General features: G+C 35.5%; 1 protein-coding gene across 1 annotated transcript in view; it reads right to left on the reverse strand.

Annotated features, from left to right (window-relative positions):
* CFAP47 (cilia and flagella associated protein 47) overlaps positions 1 to 19,709 on the reverse strand; it is a 480,485-nt gene that overhangs the window by 200,517 nt on the left and 260,259 nt on the right. Inside the window, 6 exon segments of the mRNA XM_033201412.1 lie at positions 905 to 982; positions 985 to 1,057; positions 3,912 to 4,138; positions 4,924 to 5,038; positions 15,092 to 15,237; positions 16,598 to 16,668. Coding sequence (XP_033057303.1) covers positions 905 to 982; positions 985 to 1,057; positions 3,912 to 4,138; positions 4,924 to 5,038; positions 15,092 to 15,237; positions 16,598 to 16,668 — 710 coding nt within the window.

Raw genomic sequence — 19,709 nt, forward strand, 5'->3', positions numbered from 1 at the left:
ATCTCAGTTCTCCTAGGGAGGGAAAGTAAACAGACCGTCTTGTAATTTATACATTGTAATCACCCTTTCAGGCTTACAAATATTTTGTAGCCAACACAAATCCATACTAGAATAACAAATGAAGATTTAACAAGACCAAATTTAGCAAAAGCATAAGTGAGAATCCATGATACTGGAATTATGGAGCATTCTAGGAATAGCCTTAGTGAATAAATTACATTCCTACTATTATCTAGTTGTTTGAAAAGAACTGAAATGAAAAAGAAAGGTAATTTTGAATAGTTAAAAATATGTAGCCCCTTGTTTAAGTCTTATCACTTGTATTTAGTAATGCTAGTGTATCAATATTCATATTAAATTTGGATTAAACCTTATTGATCATGGCAACAGAATAAAGGGGCACCAGGAGATCAAAAATAAGTACAGTACTCAATAAAAATCCTGCTCCAGATCAAAGATGAGTTACTCATATATAACACATTCTTCTCCTCTGATAACCTCTAGCCATCAACATTTTTCCTTTCTTTTAGAGCCAGCCTAAGCCTCAACTTCAGCACAAGTTCTGTAACCAAGTTCACTCTCAAAGCAAGAACTCACCTTCCTCAAAGTGCACTTATTATCTATCAGATTATTACTCTTTAACAAATTTGTAAGCCTGCAAGTTTTGGTACCAGTAATTTAGCACCCAAATTCAGTACATAATTTCGATTACTGTGATGTAATATGTTGATTATACATAATGCAAAGCATCATTCAATAACTGGTATTTACTTCACTGAAATTCTTCAATTATATTATGAACACTTTGTCAGTAAAAGTGTATCTCTTTTGCCTCAACTGTGAAGTGAATACATCACCATTCCTGGAACACTGTTAGATTTTCAGGCCACACATCACTGATTACCTTTTGCTTTTGAAAGTTTAATTACTCGAGGTTCTGGAATCTGAGGAATGTAGATTTTCTCGGGGATATAAAAATATCTGGAAGGCTCACTTCTGTTGTGTATGAAACGGTCTTAGGCTTCCTCAACTTTGAGATATGAAAGAGCATAAGAGTCTGTGAACAAACAGTAAAATTAGAATGTAATTTTCTTAACTTTCACCTCCAAAACACAAAAGACAGCATTATGCATTTAGACTATACTTTTGAGGAAAAAATCCAGGGATTGAATTTGATCATTTCATTATTTTTATTTAATTGGTGGAAAACAGTATAAACACATTTCAGAAAAACAGTGGAGTCCTCTTTTATTGAGAGATGACCAATGTCCCCCGTGCTAATGCTTTCAGTGTTGAGAAATTCATTGCCTTGGGAGGAAGCCATTCCACTGCTGACCAGCATTTGAGAACGTGCTTTTCTCGAGTTGAAACCTGTACTCCTTCATATCTACCCATCAGATACATCAGATACATTCTTATTAGTAGCACAGACTGAGGCCTCCTATTTCACTAATGACAATTTTGTGAATTTATAGAAACAACTGGGTCCCACCCCTCCACAGATGTTCAAAAACTCTCTTACCTAGGTTTGTTATTTTCAGTTCTCAATGATTACTCATATAATGGGGGTTACAACAACTCACCTCCATGCATATCCTCCTCTAGACAAAATTTAGTTCAATAGTATTCTTCGTAAAGTGGGACACTTAATATAAGCCCAGATCTCTAAGTGTAAGTGAAACAAGTTAAAAGTGACTTTTGTTTATTTAGGTATATTTTCAATTCAATTAAACAACAACAAGGCTCATATCATGCATAAGATGTCAAAGGATAGACAAAAACATGTGAGAAAAGTTCTTAAGATTCTAGGATTTCACAATCTGATAGGAGAAACAGATAAACATAAAAGTAAATCTAATAAAAACATAATGTATTAAATGTAACAAAGAACACACATGCTGCGTTCCAAGGAAAAAGCTAAAGGAAGAAGGAGAAACTATATACGTATGCATACACAATGAAAAGGCTAGTCACGGACAAAATAACACCTGTCTCAACCATTTGTAATTTAAATAAAATGTTTTGACAAGAGGTAATAATGAAGAAAATGAATTGAAAAAGAATATGGGAGGGCATTATGACAGGCTTAAATTTTGAAATAGCCACTAATTGAAAAATTTTAATGTAATAGTGTACTGAAAGTTGAACATAAACCTTTTGAAATTTATGGTTCTATATCAGAAAGAAGTGGTTGGTTTGAGCTAAAGAAAACCATCAACTTCTTAGAAGCACAGTACAGTCAAGAAAGTATGAAAGCCTCGGATTTAACATTTTTGAGCCAATCAGAAATTCAAAATCCAGGTCATTTAAAAAATATCATCACCAATGTTAGAAGTCTGGGATTAGGCTGTATTGATTCTAGCATTCTGACAAATAAAAAAAGAAATAATTTATACAGTGCCAAGTATTTTGATATATATAAATGAAGATAAATCTTAAACAACGAGAATGAAAAATGTATGTAAAAATGTGTGTAAGTTGCTAAAACGGAACCTTACTAATAGCTTTTTTGTTTTTTCTTTTCTTTTTTTTTTTCCGAGATGGGGTTTCACTCTTGTTGCCAGGCTGGAGTGCAATGGCGTGATCTCAGTTCACTGCAACCTCCGCCTCCCAGGTTCGAGCAATTCTCCTGTCTCGGCCTCCCAAGTAGCTGAGATTACAGGCACATGCCACCACGCTTGGCTAAGTTTTTTGTATTTTTATTGGAGACCAGGTTTCATATTGGTCAGGCTGGTCTTGAACTCCTGACCTCAGGTGATCCGCCTGCCTTGGCCTCCCAAAGTGCTGGGACTACAGGCATGAGTCACCGTGCCTGGCCAGTAAGAGCATTTTAACAGAGACCTGAAGTAACTGAGAGAGGCAGCCCACTAATGTGTAGGGAAAAGTAACAGAGGAAGTTCAAAGGCCATGGGGAAGACACCTGGCATGTTTGAAGCAAAGCAATTAGGCATGTGCTAGGGAGTGGCCTTAGAGAATGGACTGCAGCAGAAAACGTGAGATGAGGGAAGGAAGCGCAACCAATGGACTCCTACATGACGGGTCATGTAGATCATCCAAAGGATATGGGCTTTTAACAAACATTAGTTGGAAAGCCAGTAGAAGAATATGCCCACAGGAGCAAATGAGCAGGCTTGCGTTTACAACAATAGCTTTGGCTGCTCTGTGAGAATAGATTGTACCTAATTCCAATCATAAAAATAGATTGTACCTTATTTTAAGTTGTAATGATAGAGTCTATAGCAATAGGTAACAGTAATAGTAGTGTACTATTACTATAGAGTAGTAATAACTACCTCAATATCATGCATAAAGAGTGCACTTATTATATACACGAGGTAAGCATTTTACATATAATTATTTCAGTTTTTACAAATTGCCAATATCTCCATATAAAAAAATATAAAAATTTAGGCTTGAGGAGGTTTAAATAACCAGCCTACAGTCACACAGCTGGACAGTGTTAGAGTCTGAATTCTCAGCCTGGCTATCTGACACCAGAGATTATTCTACCTGGGTACAGAGCAAAATATCCTGGGCAACTTTTAGAACTTATTCCTACCCACTCCCTCCTAGTGATTCACATTTAATTGTTCTTGAGTGGGTCCTGGGTATGGGCATTATATTAAGTTCTCCAGGGCACTCTAATGTGCAAATAGAAATGAAAACTACTGTGAATTAATGACTACACTGTAATGCCTTAAATTACATAGTAGAATGCTTTGTTTCAGATTCATTATTAATGAGATATAAAGGAAAAAAATGGCAACTGAGCTGTCCTTCAGTATTCATTACTTTTCTTTCTAAAAATGTTATTTAATCAAAATAACATTTTAAATAGCAACAGCTCTGTAGCTCTGTGTATTTTTAAAGAGACAGTAATTGAAGGGAATCATCTATTTCTCCATTCCCACCTCGATCTTGGTCAGTCCCAGGAGGGCGATGGCCACACGGATACTACTGCTCTCCAGAGTGCCTGTGATCAACCTTCGCTCATACTCAATACTCGACATCTCTTGCTGTGCTGCAAAAGCCAAAGCCTTTTCCTTGGCTTCATTAGTCATTGGCAATTTAAGGTCCATATACTGGATTTGATGGAGTTTGCAATTAAAATATAGAACTGGGTATTTCTTATTAGGCCCTGGAGGAAGAAAAAATATTAATGAATACAATGAACATTTATGCCCGTGACATTGCTAGTCAGAATGGACTTGGGAGGTCTCAAATATAAAATTGCAGTTATGGTCATTATGAAACAGAGTAAAAATAAATGCATACCACATGTCTATTAGTTCTAATTCAGTAATTAAAGAGCAAGTTTTCAGGAATTAAAGATTATTGGTATTCTCTAAGAGAGATGATGATGAAGACCAGTCAAATGATTGGTCCATATAAACGTCATCAGCATGCTCAAAAATTCAGTGACCATTGTGCTCTATCAGTGATAGGTAGGGGGAGAGTAGACATAAATGTTAAAAGAAAAGACATCTGTCAAAAACTCCCAAGAACTGCCATTTTCTTTCACTGACAACATTTTAACGCCTAATTCCTTAAGGAACAATAATCAAGAACTGGAAGCCAGGGTAAAATTCCGGGTTATATAACATTATGTAGATTTTTTGAGAGTGTAGTAACTCCCAGATTATTTGAGAAATGGAAAGTGTTGCCAAGTAAATATTTTGTGTGCCAAATTCTAATATTTAGCTTAAGATTGGAAAAGGAAGACTTAAAAAAATCACCATTGAAATTTTTTAAATGGTAAAATGGTGCTCTATTTCATGGATGCTGACATAATAAAGTTAAAAGAAGCCCTTTCAAAATCTAAACACACAGAAGAGAAGCTTGCTATGAGGATGCTTAGGTAACTATATGAGGAACAGTCCATTTTCAACATTATAAATGAAATAAAACACATGTGTACTGTACCTTCTTCTCGAGTACTGCTGTAATAAACCAGACTTGAAGAAGGATTCATTGGAAGGCAACTGGAAGGCAAGGGGGTCATACCTTTTCCTTCTGCAACATATACTAATTGTCCAATCTACAACACAAGACATTATAATATTAAATTTCAAAATCTCACATAAAAATATAACTTTTTCTGCTACAAGGGAAATCTGCATACTATAAGAACTATCATGAATTGTGCTTTTATAAGCAACACAGCCTATAAATGGGCAAACAAAGGTAAGGCACACATATAGTTCATCCAGAGTATGGGAGAAACTTTGCCTGCAACCAGAACACAGGGATTGCTTAAGAAGGTCCCAGAATTGCACCGATAGCAGTTGATCTTCCCAATATCCTCGGGCAACTGCTGTCTTAAAATGAACAAAAGAGGAGGCAAGAAATTTTTTTCCTTTAGTCTGTAACTTATTATTGGAGAGGAGTGACATCAGTTTTGCCAGGCATCTGAGTCCCCAAAACTCTACATTTTAAAGTGCAGGCTTTCAAAATGAACATGGAAAAGACTAAATTTTTTTTTTAGAAAAAATAATTAGACCAGAAGTAGAAAAGGCTTAAGAAAGAAAAGAATCTTTTATTTGATGATAAAGCCCTCTTTAATTATCCGTCCCAGAGAGGCATAAAATGTGACAGCAGTTGAGTTTCACATCCCCTTAAGCTAAATAATTACTTCTTGAGGCCAGTTGATACGTGGTCTCTACACTAACTCAAGCCAAGTAGCCATACAATGCCATATGCTAGAAACCATAACTCACACTCTATAGTTCAAACAATGTATAGCCAATCATTAGCCAATATTATTTCTATAAATCAGGGAGGATTCCTGACAAACAACTTTGTATCAGCCACCCTTGTCCCTTTTTGCCTTTAAAAATCTGTTTATAACAAAGGATAAAGGGAGCACTAGCCAAGGCAACCTGGAAGAAAGTCATTTGCAGCTGTCCTGAACCTTGGCCCAAATAACCTCTCTATATTAATGTTGCCTCAATTTCAAAGAGAGAAGGCAAAAACAAAAGTAGGAATAATGCAAGGGCAGCAACATGATATAGTGAAAGATCAGTAGAAGTGGACATGCCTGGTTTTAATTGGCACTGCCATTTCTTAGCTACTGGGCTTCAAGCAAGTTTACTAAACCTCTGAAATCCAGTTTTCTCCTCTGTAATATGGGATGATCAACACCTTAATTTTAGGAACCTAGAGTTTTAATAAAAGGAATAGGAGAGAGGGAGTCTCAAAAGACATATGCAATCACAATGGTTGAACCTTATTTAGATCCTGATTCAAAGAATCTTAAAATGAAGTGACAGAAAAAACATACAAATAAGTATAAGACAATTGGAGAAATCTGAAAACAGCTTGGATGTTTGGATGATATTAAGAAAAATTTTTACCATATTTTTAATAGTAAGGATATCTTTGGCAGTGTCAGAAAACCCTTTTTTCTGTAGAAACACTGAATTGATTATGAATAAAATTCTGTGATCCACTGGGATTTGCTTCATTATAATCAAGAAACATCTAGATAAATGATGTAAACCAAAAATAAAATTCTAAGACCCCAACTAACTAAATGGATCCCTGCCACCACCTAAGGGCATTCCAAAGTTAACCTGAAAAACTAGTTCAGGCCTTGATAGGAAGTGGGGGAGTCCAGACATGCCTCATTATACCTTCCTCTCGTTGGAATTCAGGCACAGCTGACCAGCATTAACATTACAACAGAGACCTTAAGACTGACAAAACAGACTCTTTCTAGCAGGAAGGTATCAACATGAAAGAGCAGGCACTGAAATAATCAAAGTATTTTATCTCAAAATGGATTTCCTTGACATTTTGAATGGCCCTGCAAAGCTGTCACTTATGGGGATAACCTACATTCTGTAGAGAATCCCCTTCCATTTCTGGAGTCTTCTTCCGATCCAGGAGAGAAATAACTGAAGAGTTTGGCATCTTTTTAAGTCTGATAAGAATAATTTGCTATCTATTCCTTCTGAAGCCTGCTATCTGAAGACTTCATCTGTATAATAAGAATCTTGGTCTCCACAACCCAGTATCTTAACCAACATTCTCCTTTACATGTATTCCAGATCTTTAGATATACCTTTCAACCAACTGCCAATCAGAAAATCATTGAATCCTATGACCTGGAAGTCTCCACTTTGTGTTGTCCTGCTTTCTGGACAGAACCAATGTATATCTTACATGTATTGACTGATGTCTTATGCCTCCCTAAAACGTATAAGACCAAGCTGTATCCTGACTACCTAGGGCACATGTTCTCAGGATCTCCTGGGGCTGTGTCATAGCCATGGTCACTCATATTAGGCTCAGAATAAATCTCCCCAAATATTTTAGAGTTTGACTCTTTTTGTCAACAATGATATAAAGGTAAATTGACCATGCAAAAAATACATATTCTAAAATATTACAAATCTAGATAACAAATGAAACAGTAGAAATTAAAAATTAATCTATAAACAATAGAAGAATGAAAAATTTCTCATTGTGAGGTCTATTTTTTAATAGCTTTGTTATCCCCCATTAGAATTTGTTTATAATCCATTTGTGGTCTATTGCTGTATGATAACGTTCCATAAAATTTTATTAATTAAGATCCACAGTTATCTATAGTTCATGCTGGAAAAAGGAATATGAAAATCTTTGAATGTTTTATATTATTTATCATTTAAGTCTATACACGCCTGGCAATAAATAGTACGTAATACACAATTTTCATATAGTACATTTTCTTAAGTAGCCACGTACTTTACAAGCAAAAATCCAAGCTAGCCGTTTGAAATGTGATTTGTGTGTTTGTATGTGTTTCCGTACAAATGTAACGGAATGATCAACAATTAATGATATAAAATATTCAGTAATTCAAGTAGAGGAAAAATGCATCAGTTAAAGACTGAAGATCTTTAGGTAAAACAACAAAATTAGATAACTAATTACCTAAAAATTCGTTGTTTCATCAAAAATAAAATATGCATAAGCAATTAGACTCATTGAGTGTAGAGTTATTATACATACCTGTTTGTTTTAATGTGTGCCCAAATGAAACCTGAACTAGGCTTGTCTACCATGTGAAAATGAATACCAACCTATGGGAGTCAATTTAAAAGGAGCTGCCAGAATATTTTCCTCAAATATAAATTATAACATCTTCTCAGCCATTGATTCATCAATTAAAATATTATTAAGTAGGACTCCACTGAATTTCCATTAAATTCTGCATCTTACACACACAGTATATTACCATTTCTCAAAAATGTATTTTGTCTAACATGTTCAATATCAATATATTCTTTTTATTAAAAAATCACTTAATCTAAAATAATGCTTATCTTGCCTGTGTCAGAACATTATTCAGAAGAGCCATAATCTCTACCATAGTTTGATTATTTGCTTCCACTTTTTCTTGGAATAAAATTAGACCATGAAAGGCACAGAAATGCAATAAAGAGCTGTTTTAAGTAGAAATTCCTCTCATATTCCAATCTAGAAGCTTTGACAAGAGAAATGAAATCAGCTGACACTTAGCAGACGCTTGTCCTCATGAGCTGTTCTAATAATCACCTATACAAGTTTTTCCTGCTTTTAATTTCATAAATTCCATTTGGCATGCTTAATTAGAAATATATTGTATTTTCGAGAAAGATGCCAAGCTCATTGTCAATTATAAGAAACTTTTACAGAAGATATTTTGTTCCTCTTGTGTATCTAGTTAAATGCAGTCCTCAAATAGCACAGTTACATGCAAACTTGCAAGAAGACCAGCTGTTAATTACCCAGAAAAAAGGGATACAAACACTGAATTGGCACAAAAGTTTTAATTCCAGCTCTGCCACTAATTAGCTGGGTAACCTTTGACAAGTCATGGATGCCCTCTAGATACAAATAACCTCAATCTTCCAAAAAAAAAGGTGCATTTACCTAGACACAAAGTCTCCATGTCATAGGTATTAAATCATATTTATTCTCTTATTTTGGGTTTGGATATTTCCTGTTTTGTGATTTATTTGTTTGAGATGGCTGAGCAATATTATATTATTTTGATGACTAAACAGGCACATGGAACTTAAGCTAAAATTCTAAATGTTAAATTCCATATGCTAAAGAGAGATCATTAATCATTTATAGGTCACTATTTGACCATCAAAATTATAACATAAACCTGATTAGTAAGAATAATCACTGTTATTTAAAATTATATTTTTATAGAATAATTTATAATAAGGCAGTGAGCTAGGAGCTAGGGAACTCATTGAGGGTGAGAAGACTCATGAAAAGATTTGTATACCTGCACTTAAAAGTTCAATTTTCTTAACAAAATTTTGACATAATATTAATTGCATGCCTTACAGATTATTCCACAGACATTTTGAGAAGATGAAATATATTTAAATGACATAAAGTATTAATGGATTGTTTAATAATAACTAGTGGTATGTTTTAGGACATTATTTCCTCAAAAACCTGGAAGCTGTCCTTAGACTTTAGAAGGCATTGTGGCAATGAAATCTACAGTCTCCCTTTCCTTTTATCACCACGTTTTTCAGAACCATTTCACTCAAATGTGTTACCAATTTGCTCTGCAAGTGAATGAAAACTTCCTTCCCTTCAAATGTGAACATCAGTCAAACTGTCATTAAGTTTGATCTTTATAGCAATATAAACTGTGGTCCTTGGAATCCCTTGCTAGAATTACAGAGGGAATAGCCGAGGGCAGTATAGAAAGGGGGTTTGTGAAGCAATGTTAACACAGTACAAAAGTCTCCTCGCCAGTCTCCCTACCTCCAGTTCCTTTCTCCAACTGTAATCTGCTATCTGTTTCGGCGCCAAAGATGCTTTCTAAAACAAAGATGAATCAGACCCTGCCTATGCTTCCACTGGATTCCCGCTTCAATAATAATTATAATGATTATAAATAATTCAACTTAAAATTAACTGCCCTACTCAATATCAGTCTGATTACCCATCCAACCTATTTTCTATCACTTCCAAGAAACCATTCTCAGAATCATTAATCCTTGTGTCCATGAGATTTCATACTTAGCTGTTTTGCTGTGTTCGTAGAATCTTCTTGGGAGCACACATCTCTCCTGCCCAGTCTCTTTGTTTTATTGGCAACTCATCCTTGATCAAACTCCTGTATTAATCAATTATCCCTGTCTTCACTATCATATAGAAATGAATTCTCCTTTCTATTCTAGAAATTGTCACAATCTGTCTACTGTTTTATAGAAATTAGTGGACATGTTTCAGGACACTATGTATACTAGCAAAGAGTATGTCTTGCATGGGGGCATTTTGTCAAGGACAAGGATGTCCCATCACAAAGCAGCATCCACTGAGTAAGAGATGTATTTTTCTAATTCATTGGACTGTGTCATATGTCCAGTGAGCTTCTCTCATTCACCAGGCAGAGGCACTTATATTTCAAATTCATGCAAAGTTTCTGTGTGAGGTAGGCCAGCACTACGCAAGTTTGCCTTCTCCACTGGTGATATAGTTTGGCTGTGTGTCTCCACCCAAATATCATCTTGAATTGTATTTCCCAAAGTTGGAGGTGGGGTCTGGTAGGAGGTGATTAGATCATGGGGTTGGTTTCTAATGGTTTAGAACCATTCCTCTAGTGCTGTCTCATGATAGAGTTCTCACAAGATCTGGTTCTTTCAAAGTGTGTAGCACCGCCCCCTTCACTCTTTTTCTTTTTCTCTCTCCTGCTGGCCATGTGAAGACACGCTTGTTTCTCCTTCTCCTTCTGTCATGATTGTAAGTTTCCTGTGGCCTCCCCAGAAGCAGAAGAATATACAGCCCGCGGAACCACGAGCCAATTAAATCTCCATTCTTTATACATGACCCAGTGTCAGGTAGTTCTTTATAGTAGTGTGAGAATGAACTAATACAGAAAATTGGTACCAGAATTGGGGTATTGCCATAAAGATATCTGAAAATGTGGAAGGGACTTTGGAACTGGGTAAGAGGCAGAGGTTGGAGCCATTTGGAGGGTTCAGAAGGAGACAGGAAGATGAGGGAAAGTTTGGAACTTCACAGAGACTTGTTGAATGGTTGGGACGAAGTGCTCACCAGTGCAAGAATGGACTAATACAACTGGAATGTAAGTCCCTTGAGTGCAAAGATCATGAACTTTCCATATGTTCACTCTCTCTCTCTGCCTAGAAAATTGGCCGTATACTGTTGGTGAATTAAACCATGTTGGGAAGAGTGAGCAGAATAATAAAATGAAATTATTGAAATCCAGCTCGAAGGATACAAACTTTTAAAAATGTGATGTAGTCATTCTGTATATTCTACAACTTCCTTGTAGAATGAGTGTCCATAGAAATAGTATTGATTTTGGAAAATAGAAATTACTGTTTCCTCAACTGTGCCATGCCATGCAAGGTGATATTCCCTAGAGCTAAAGAGTTGGTATCTCAGGCATGTGGACTCTTTACAGTCTATCTGATAGTACCGTTGATAAGCAAAATAAATAACTGACAATTAGGTACAAAATTCTAATTTTCAGATTTTCTCTTCATGTTTATCTTGAAAAAATCTGCACTGCTTATTGTAGGATGAGGGTTTTCTGGTTAATAGGAGGAAGGAGGGTGGCTGAAGAGCAAAAAGGCCTTGCAGTATGAAGAGAGCTAAGAATCTTTGTAACTTTGTGAGTATATGGCACATTGACAGAGACTTCAAGGTCGACATAACCTGCCCCCACACTGGCAGCAGGCTTTATGAGGTTAATAAATACTTCAAAGTAATTATAGGCCAAATGGGATTTCATCTTGCCTATGTTTCCCCAGGAACTCAGGGGCATTACCTGTAGGGAGGACTGTAGTTATCCTCATTCCCTCGAAAAAGAAAAACAGTTGTGACAAATGAATAAAAAAATCAAAGGACAAATGAAATAGGACTTGCCATTATAAGTCATAAAAAATAAAAAAGAAAGCGTCCTCAAACAATACTCAGTTCCTCAAGTTATAAATATATCTTTAATAAAACTCAAGTTAGTCTGTTTAAATATAAAATCACATAAAGATTTTAGCATAATATAATTTAATGTTTTTACCTTCATTCATAAACAAGCAAAATCAATACTGTTAATTCTGTATTAATGTTATAAACATTCATTATAGTTGAAAAAATTGCACATCCTTGGAAAATATTTAAATATATGCATATTAGAGACTGCCAACTTAATCTCTGCATCACCAGACACAGGAAGACACAAAAGACTGAGAGAGAATGAAATGACTGATAGTGGAAAGAATCAGACGAGTGGCCCCATTGATTTATGCAAATATATGGCAGATGGCCAAAGTGACATTTAATATACTTAACAACTGGTGCTTAATAGCCTTAGGCTAAATTATTATAGACCATAAATCAACAAGAAAGTCTTGCAGGGTCTTCTTCCTGGGAGTGGGTATGCTTTCCCTGTTAACCTCCAGGTTGACTTGGCAAGGCTGAAACTCACTTTGGTATATGGCACCCTGGTGTGGGGCTGACTGATTCACATAAGTTATTCTGGGATGCTGACTTCCCTTCTGGCTTCTTCAATTCAGCAACGCCTGGACTTTGGTCTCAATTTGTTCTAACCAAGGTTTGTAGACAGAGAACAAAAAAGGCCAGAAGATAAATCTACCAGTGGAAGGAAGGCTCTGGGTCAAGTCAATGAAAAACACTGAAGGATTGTTGGGAGGGGGCTGGCTATACCACAGCAAATGGTTGCAACTGAAACCCGCTGTTAACTCAACCCCAAATCAGGCATCCTGTTTGATACCCTTGCCTCCCTTATACAGGTCAGCTCAGCATGCCAAGTGGCTTACTGCATAAAAACCCAGGATCACAGAGAATGGGTTTCACATGCTAGACACCACAGTGAAGACAGAACTCCAAGGTTTTATCAATGCATCATTGCATGTTTTGCAATGTCTGTGTGCTTTGTAAAGGGGTCTGTCAACCCCTCCTCCTAAAAGGTACAATTCATCAGGGACTGGGCCCCGATTCTGCTTGAAATTCCTCTACCTAATTTGCTCCATTCCACGTTGGAGCAAAAACTTTTTGGCTCTCTAGCATTTGATAGCATGAATTTTCAGGCTTTCATAGGTTTTTCCCTTAGTTAAGAATCTCTATGAATACTAATGTAAGATCTATAAAACTATTCTGTTTTCAAATAGTTGTTCCTTAAATCTTTTCAACTTTATATGAAAATTCAAACAGAACAGCCAAAATGAAAGAAATAGTCTTTGCTTGATAACAGTGTCAGTAGCAATGTTTCAATTTTATACATGGAAAATTATCAAGTAGAGGTCTAATTTCAGTTTTTGATAGGTGTTTGTTTGTTTGTTTGTTTGTTTTTTGTTTTTTTTGAGACAGTGTCTCACTCTGTTGCCCAGGCTACAGTGCAGTGGCATGATCTTGGCTCACTGCAGCCTCCACCTTCCAGGTTCAAGCAATTCTCCTGCCTCAGCCTCCTGAGTAGCTGGGACTACAGGCACACGCCACCATGCCCAGCTGATTTCTGTATTTATAGTAGAGAAGGGGTTTCATCATGTGGCCAGGGTGGTCTCAAACTCCTGTCCTCAGGCAATCTGCCTGTCATGGCTTCCCAAAGTGCTGGAATTATAGGTTTGAGCCACTGCACCTGACCAACAGGTGGCTCTTAATGGTAAAGCAGTTATGGCCCATTTAATAAGAATAGTAGCTAACTAGGTGAGCTTGTATGTTTGATTAACTATTATATTTTTAATATAATTAGCAATGTGTAAGACAATAGATGTTCTTCATGTAAGAAACATTAATTCAATGCAATACTTCGTATTGAGGGTATTGTTTCTCAATTGAAAGCAGTATAATTCAAGATTGCTGTTTTATTTTAATGTTTTCTCTGACAAGGACAAAACATACATAAGCAAGATTTAGTTTTTAGTAAATGGAGATAACATGTTAATTATATTTTGATTAATTATATTAAATTTGTGTAAGCTAATTTAATATTCCAATAGACTAAGTCAAAGAATAAAATCAACCTTGTTACTATGCTATTGACAATTAACTCTAGTATTTTGTTGGGTTATATATAAATTAATATACAAAAGTGATTGTGAAGTATTTGATCAAACTACTGGTCACAATATAGTTACTACATTTTATAAATTTTATATATGCAGGATTTACTTAAACCTGAACTCTTTTAAAAGAATTTAAAAAACAAGTTTCATCATTACTATAAAAAGGCATTTTTTTCCTTCTAAGTGGTATTTTTAAGTGTAAAATTAAACTATATTTTACATTTCTAATAGGCTATATTATTTTCCACATGTAAATAACGCCATAGACACCAGGTAAGTACAATACCTCTTTCCAATTATCATTTTTCACTGCATACATATTCAATTTAGTGTGCACAGAACTGATTATAAATTTGTGACCACATCCTGGGGGTTATAAATTTCTTCCTAGGGTCAACACATGGCAGCGTCTCTCTGGAAGCAGGTAATGCTATAAACCTTCCCTCAGTGGTGGCTCTAACTCTCTCTTTCTCTCTCACATCTGTCTCTCTCCCCTTCTCCAACTCTCTCTGTCTCTCTCCCTTGCTAGTTTTGAAAATGTAGGTGGCATGGGTCCCAGAGCCATAAGGAAATGAATTTTGCCAACAAAGTGAGGGAGTTTGGAAGCAGATCCTTCCTCAGTTGAACCTCTGAAGAGAATCAGCTCTGGGCAATCCATTGAAGGAGACTTGATAGACCCTCCTCAGAATATCTATCTAGATCATATGGACCTGTGACATACAGTAACTGTGAGATAATAAGCATGTCTTGTTTTAAACCACCTAGTGTGTGATAATTTGTTACAAAGCTATGGATAACTAATACAAATAGAGCCACAAAAAGGTCACTCTGCTCCCATGGGACTGCTCTATGCAGCTATTATAAAATTTACCCACAGCTAGTGTAACTGGATATTCTTGAGGACAAGCTCTTTGCTTAGTAATGTGAGAGCGGAAATCCTCCACATTTCTAGAGTCCCCAATTGCCTTCAAGTTATCTGCTGTTGGTTACTCCATTAAAGTGGCAGCTCGTGATAAACACACAGATAACAAATCTGTTCTCACCTTTTTATTGCTCAAGATGATGACACAGTAGCGCACGTGCATGTTAAAGGGAAGAAAGCGGAGCTCTAGGCTTGAAGTTCCTTTCACTCCCAGGTGAACAGTATTCATGGAGCAGAAGAACTCTCTGATAAAAGTGGACTTAATTGCTAGCAAAACATAAACAGAGCTTGTTGACATATATTTTTATAAGTGCTGTTCTTTAGTGATTAAAGTTTTGGTATCAAAAAATGTTCAAAACATTAGCATGTAAGATTAGAAGATGATATTTGTTAATGAAAATACAGTAACCCTAGATCAAACTTGTTATTAAACAATGCTTAATTATGACCCTCTATAAACATTCCTTGATACGTAATTTCATTACAAAGTATTTCACTACTGTGTAAAATTAGTCAGGATACACGAAACAAAGGGGTCATCCAGGAATCTTCAAATTTTTGTGGACTATGCAACGTTTCACAGGGTACAATGGATAATTTAAACTGGAAACAAAGGATGTATTATCTATACCTTTATCTATCTATCATATAAGTATGGCACACTAACCTATTGTGCCATGGAGCTCTGTGTATCTATCTAGTAGCTTTAAAACATGTCCACACATTATTTGATATTGCCTTAAATATGATGATGTAGTGGGCCAGGCTTAGTGACCTGATCCTTACAAATCGTATGCTAGAATGCAGCAAAAGTGAAGCAGTGTGATTTTTGACACCAGATCAAATAAAGTAACTCAATTCTGCCAATTCTTTCTATTTTGGCTCACCTCACTTTAGAACTTAAGGAGATCCCGTAAAGAAGCCTGGGCCACATGGAGAAGCCATGAGTAAGTGTTCAGGCCAAGAGCCCCAGAAGATGTCCCAAACAAAAGGCAGCATTAACAGCCAGACATGTGAGTGAAGAAGACTGTGAAAGGACTCAAGCCCCAGCCTCCATTTGACCATGAACTAGAGTCATGCAGCTAAGCCCAGTCACCCCAGATGTATGAGAGATAACCATTATTATTAATGGTTATTGTTTTATGCCAGTATATTTGAGGTGGTTTGTTCTACAGCTCTAGATAACCAGAACATTCCTATGTCCATTTGTTCTACTGATCATTATACCCATCTTTTATAGACCTATAGTTATTTCATAACGTAATTTTATGAAAGAAAATGCTCCACTTACAACTTTAAACTTGGTGATACCTGTCACCAAAATAAGTTTAAACAATTCAGAATAAGCCAAAAGAGACATAAAGGCCATATAGCTAAACACATTCTTTGTATATTGGAGGGAAGTAGACCGGCAGTGAAAGGAGAGATTTGTACAGAGTTGTCCAAAGGGTCATCAAGGGAAAAGACTCAGGACCTATGCTTCAGCCTCAAATCAGCCAGCAATCCCCAGGGCTTACCACTCTGTCTGTCCTTGTAGCCATCCCTGTTGAATATTTCATTTCATATCATGCTTGGCACATAAAAATCAGACATGAAAACAAATAAAAACTTTTATTTAGGTACTCACAGGTATGTAAGAGATTTGGGGAATCACAACAGCCCTGATCAGTGTCACTCCCACTGCTACTGATGTCATCACTGACACAAGAAAATAGGAAAACAACATCAACAACACAAACAAAACTCAAAAACAATTCTTCATATTAGTTAAATAATATAGAGCCTTGAAAGTTATGGTTAAGTACAAACGATATGAAAAGACCATAGATATATTTCAAATATTATTTGATGTTCACATTGTTTTAGAAATTAAAAAACATAAAAATACAAAAAGAAACTAATAACATCAATATTTCCACCACTCTTTTCAAAAATTGATAAAATAATTATCTTTCACTTAAAATACAGTACTGTAGAGAAGTGCAAATTTGATAATAATAAAAACACTAATCCAAAGACTCAAAACGTGAATTATCTCAATTTAGGATTAAATAGGTACTTTTTCCAAAAGTAGTTCTAGAAATTGCTTTCTTGAGAAAATTTCCTTCTTTATTATTTTCACATTTGCTTGTTTCTTATAAAGGTATAAGAAGACCTGGGAATTTGATTATCTCTGATTGCATTTCTAAAACAAAGTAGTAGATCACAGCCTGAAGCAACTGCCTCCCTTGAAAGATTCCAGGTCTTCTAGAACCCATCAATTTCACGCATATCACTCTTCTTGTAGTATTCTTGGTTATTCTACTCAATAAGCTGTCAATTACTATTTGGGTTTAGAGATATTGGTTACCTGATTTTTTTTCTGAGAACACAAAACCCCATATTTGCTCACTTTGACATCCGCTTTTCCCTGAATTTGATGCTGTAAAATATTTTGACTCTTTACAACTAAAGTTATTCTAAAGTTATCCATTCCTTTTCACCATTTGATTTTGATGAGTAACACTGTACTGTCTTTTCTTTACACCACATTTGTAATGAAGTTCGTTACCACTTCTTAACAGTTATAATGTGGCTTAATTGTACTCACAGGTATTCTGGTTAGCACTGTAAATTATATCTTTTTTATAAAAAAGGTAATACCTTTTTAAAATAAGAACATTTATTATTTTACATATTCGAGCATTTGATAAACATTTTAATGTTGCTATAGATACAATAAATGGATATTTTAGCATTTATAAGGGAGACTATACAGAATAGAAAGAATAACAAAGACTGCTTATTATTTCTCCATATTTGGCTCCATTGCCATTTCTTTGATATTAGAGTTCTGGGTAGAAAGCCTGATTAAAATACATAGATAATTTCCAAACCTCATTTTGTTCAATACTTGTAACCTCTAGTCTAATCACTTTTATTACAGTGAGTAGAAAAGCAGACCAATTTGGGCTTCATATCTTTTTCCTTGTCTTTACCTATTTTCTTGGAAACAAGTAAGGAAACTGCCTTTTGAAGAAATCAGAGTTGCCTCATCCCCAAAAAGAGACTCTCAAACCCAGAACATTTGAGTGACTGTTTAAGCTAAAGATAGACAGAACACATTGCAGACCTAGATATTTGTATTGACTTGCTTATGAATCCATGGTTATCACGATTACAAAAGGCATCAGAAAATAATTTGATGAAATAATTTGACTTCGAAAAATTCTATTTTACCTGATGAATGTCTCAGTCTAGAAAGCCAGTGATAAATCTAACATTTCTACAAAACTTTGGTGTCCCAAAGACAGAATGGAAAAGAACTTAATTTATTTACCTTTTTGTTAATCTTTGCACCTCAGTCCACACTACCACTTTCTAAATGCTCACAAACTATTGTTGAAGTAAAAGAAGAGTAAGTCCTTAATCATAGGGAAAAATAGAATCAAAAGAGGCTAAAATTATATTAAAAAAATACTGTAGATCACCAGTGAAATATTTCCTGCTAACCCAGTAGTGGTCCAGAGTCAGGGACTGGAAACTACTTTTAGGTGTGAAGGAGTAATATTTCTTTTTCCTCTGCAGTAGTGGTATGCATCTCTTTTCAAGCCAAAATGATGAAAATGGCATTGGATTGATTCGCTTAAGGGTATGACTAAATCGGCCCAAAAAGTGATTTCCTATTCAAACCTCTACCAAAAGGGTTAGGAAGATGTTTATCATAAGCCTTCATGAAGTTAATTCAGGGCAGCATTCAAGGCTCTATCTCAACCAAATAGCAAAATGTCTGATTCAAGTCTAGTTTTGATGCATCATGCCCTTTGAATGCCACATGCATCATGAAAACTAGAAAGCATTAAGTTTTAGATTCATTTTATCTTGACATATATATAGGTATTTCTCAAGAAAAGCCCAGTGGATACCTAGAGGCTAGTAAAAATGAAATATTCACTGTTTTTTGTATCACCGTGACCCCTGAGCAGTTGAGAAGTGTCTAAAGCAAGGAGTCCTAAGATAGAAGGGCAGAGTTGATCTACAAATTTTAATGGGGAAAAATTTCAGCTTGACTTCCACTACTTAACAACAATTTAAATCAAACCACAGTAGTATTAAGCATATCTATGATTTGCTCACCAAATAATCACAGATATGCTTATATCACATCTCAGTTCATATCTTAAGATATTATTTATGTTCATCACTGCTTTTAAAGTATAGTAGGCATTAACTTCACCATTATGTCTGTTAATAAAGAAGTATATATTTTATTAGATTACGCTTTTAAAATATTTCAATAATCTATTGTAATATTCATTTCCTTTGTGCCATGGACTGCATGGTGCCCCTCACCCCTAAATTTATATATTTAAATCCTAACCACCAATGTGACTGTATTTGGAAATGAGAACTATAAGGGGGTAATTAAGCTTTACTGAGATCACAAGGGTAGGGCCTTGATCCAATAGAATTAGTGTTATAAGTAGAGATACATGAGAGCTCTCTCTCTTTACCCATTCTCACATGTAGAACAGGTCATGTGAGCACATAATAAGATGGCAGCCATCTACAAGCCACCAGAAGAGGACACAGAATAAAATCTATCTTGTAGCACCTTGATAATGGACTTCCCAGCCTCCAAAACCATGAGAAATAAATTTGTGTTGTTTAAACCATCCAGTTCATAGTATTTTGTTATGGCAGCCCATGCAGACTAAGATAGCCTTAATCCTTACATCTTATGTGTTTAGAGAAAACAC

Source organism: Trachypithecus francoisi, unplaced genomic scaffold (genome assembly GCF_009764315.1).
Source record: "Trachypithecus francoisi isolate TF-2019V2 unplaced genomic scaffold, Tfra_2.0 Lachesis_group6, whole genome shotgun sequence".
NCBI lineage: Eukaryota > Metazoa > Chordata > Mammalia > Primates > Cercopithecidae > Trachypithecus > Trachypithecus francoisi.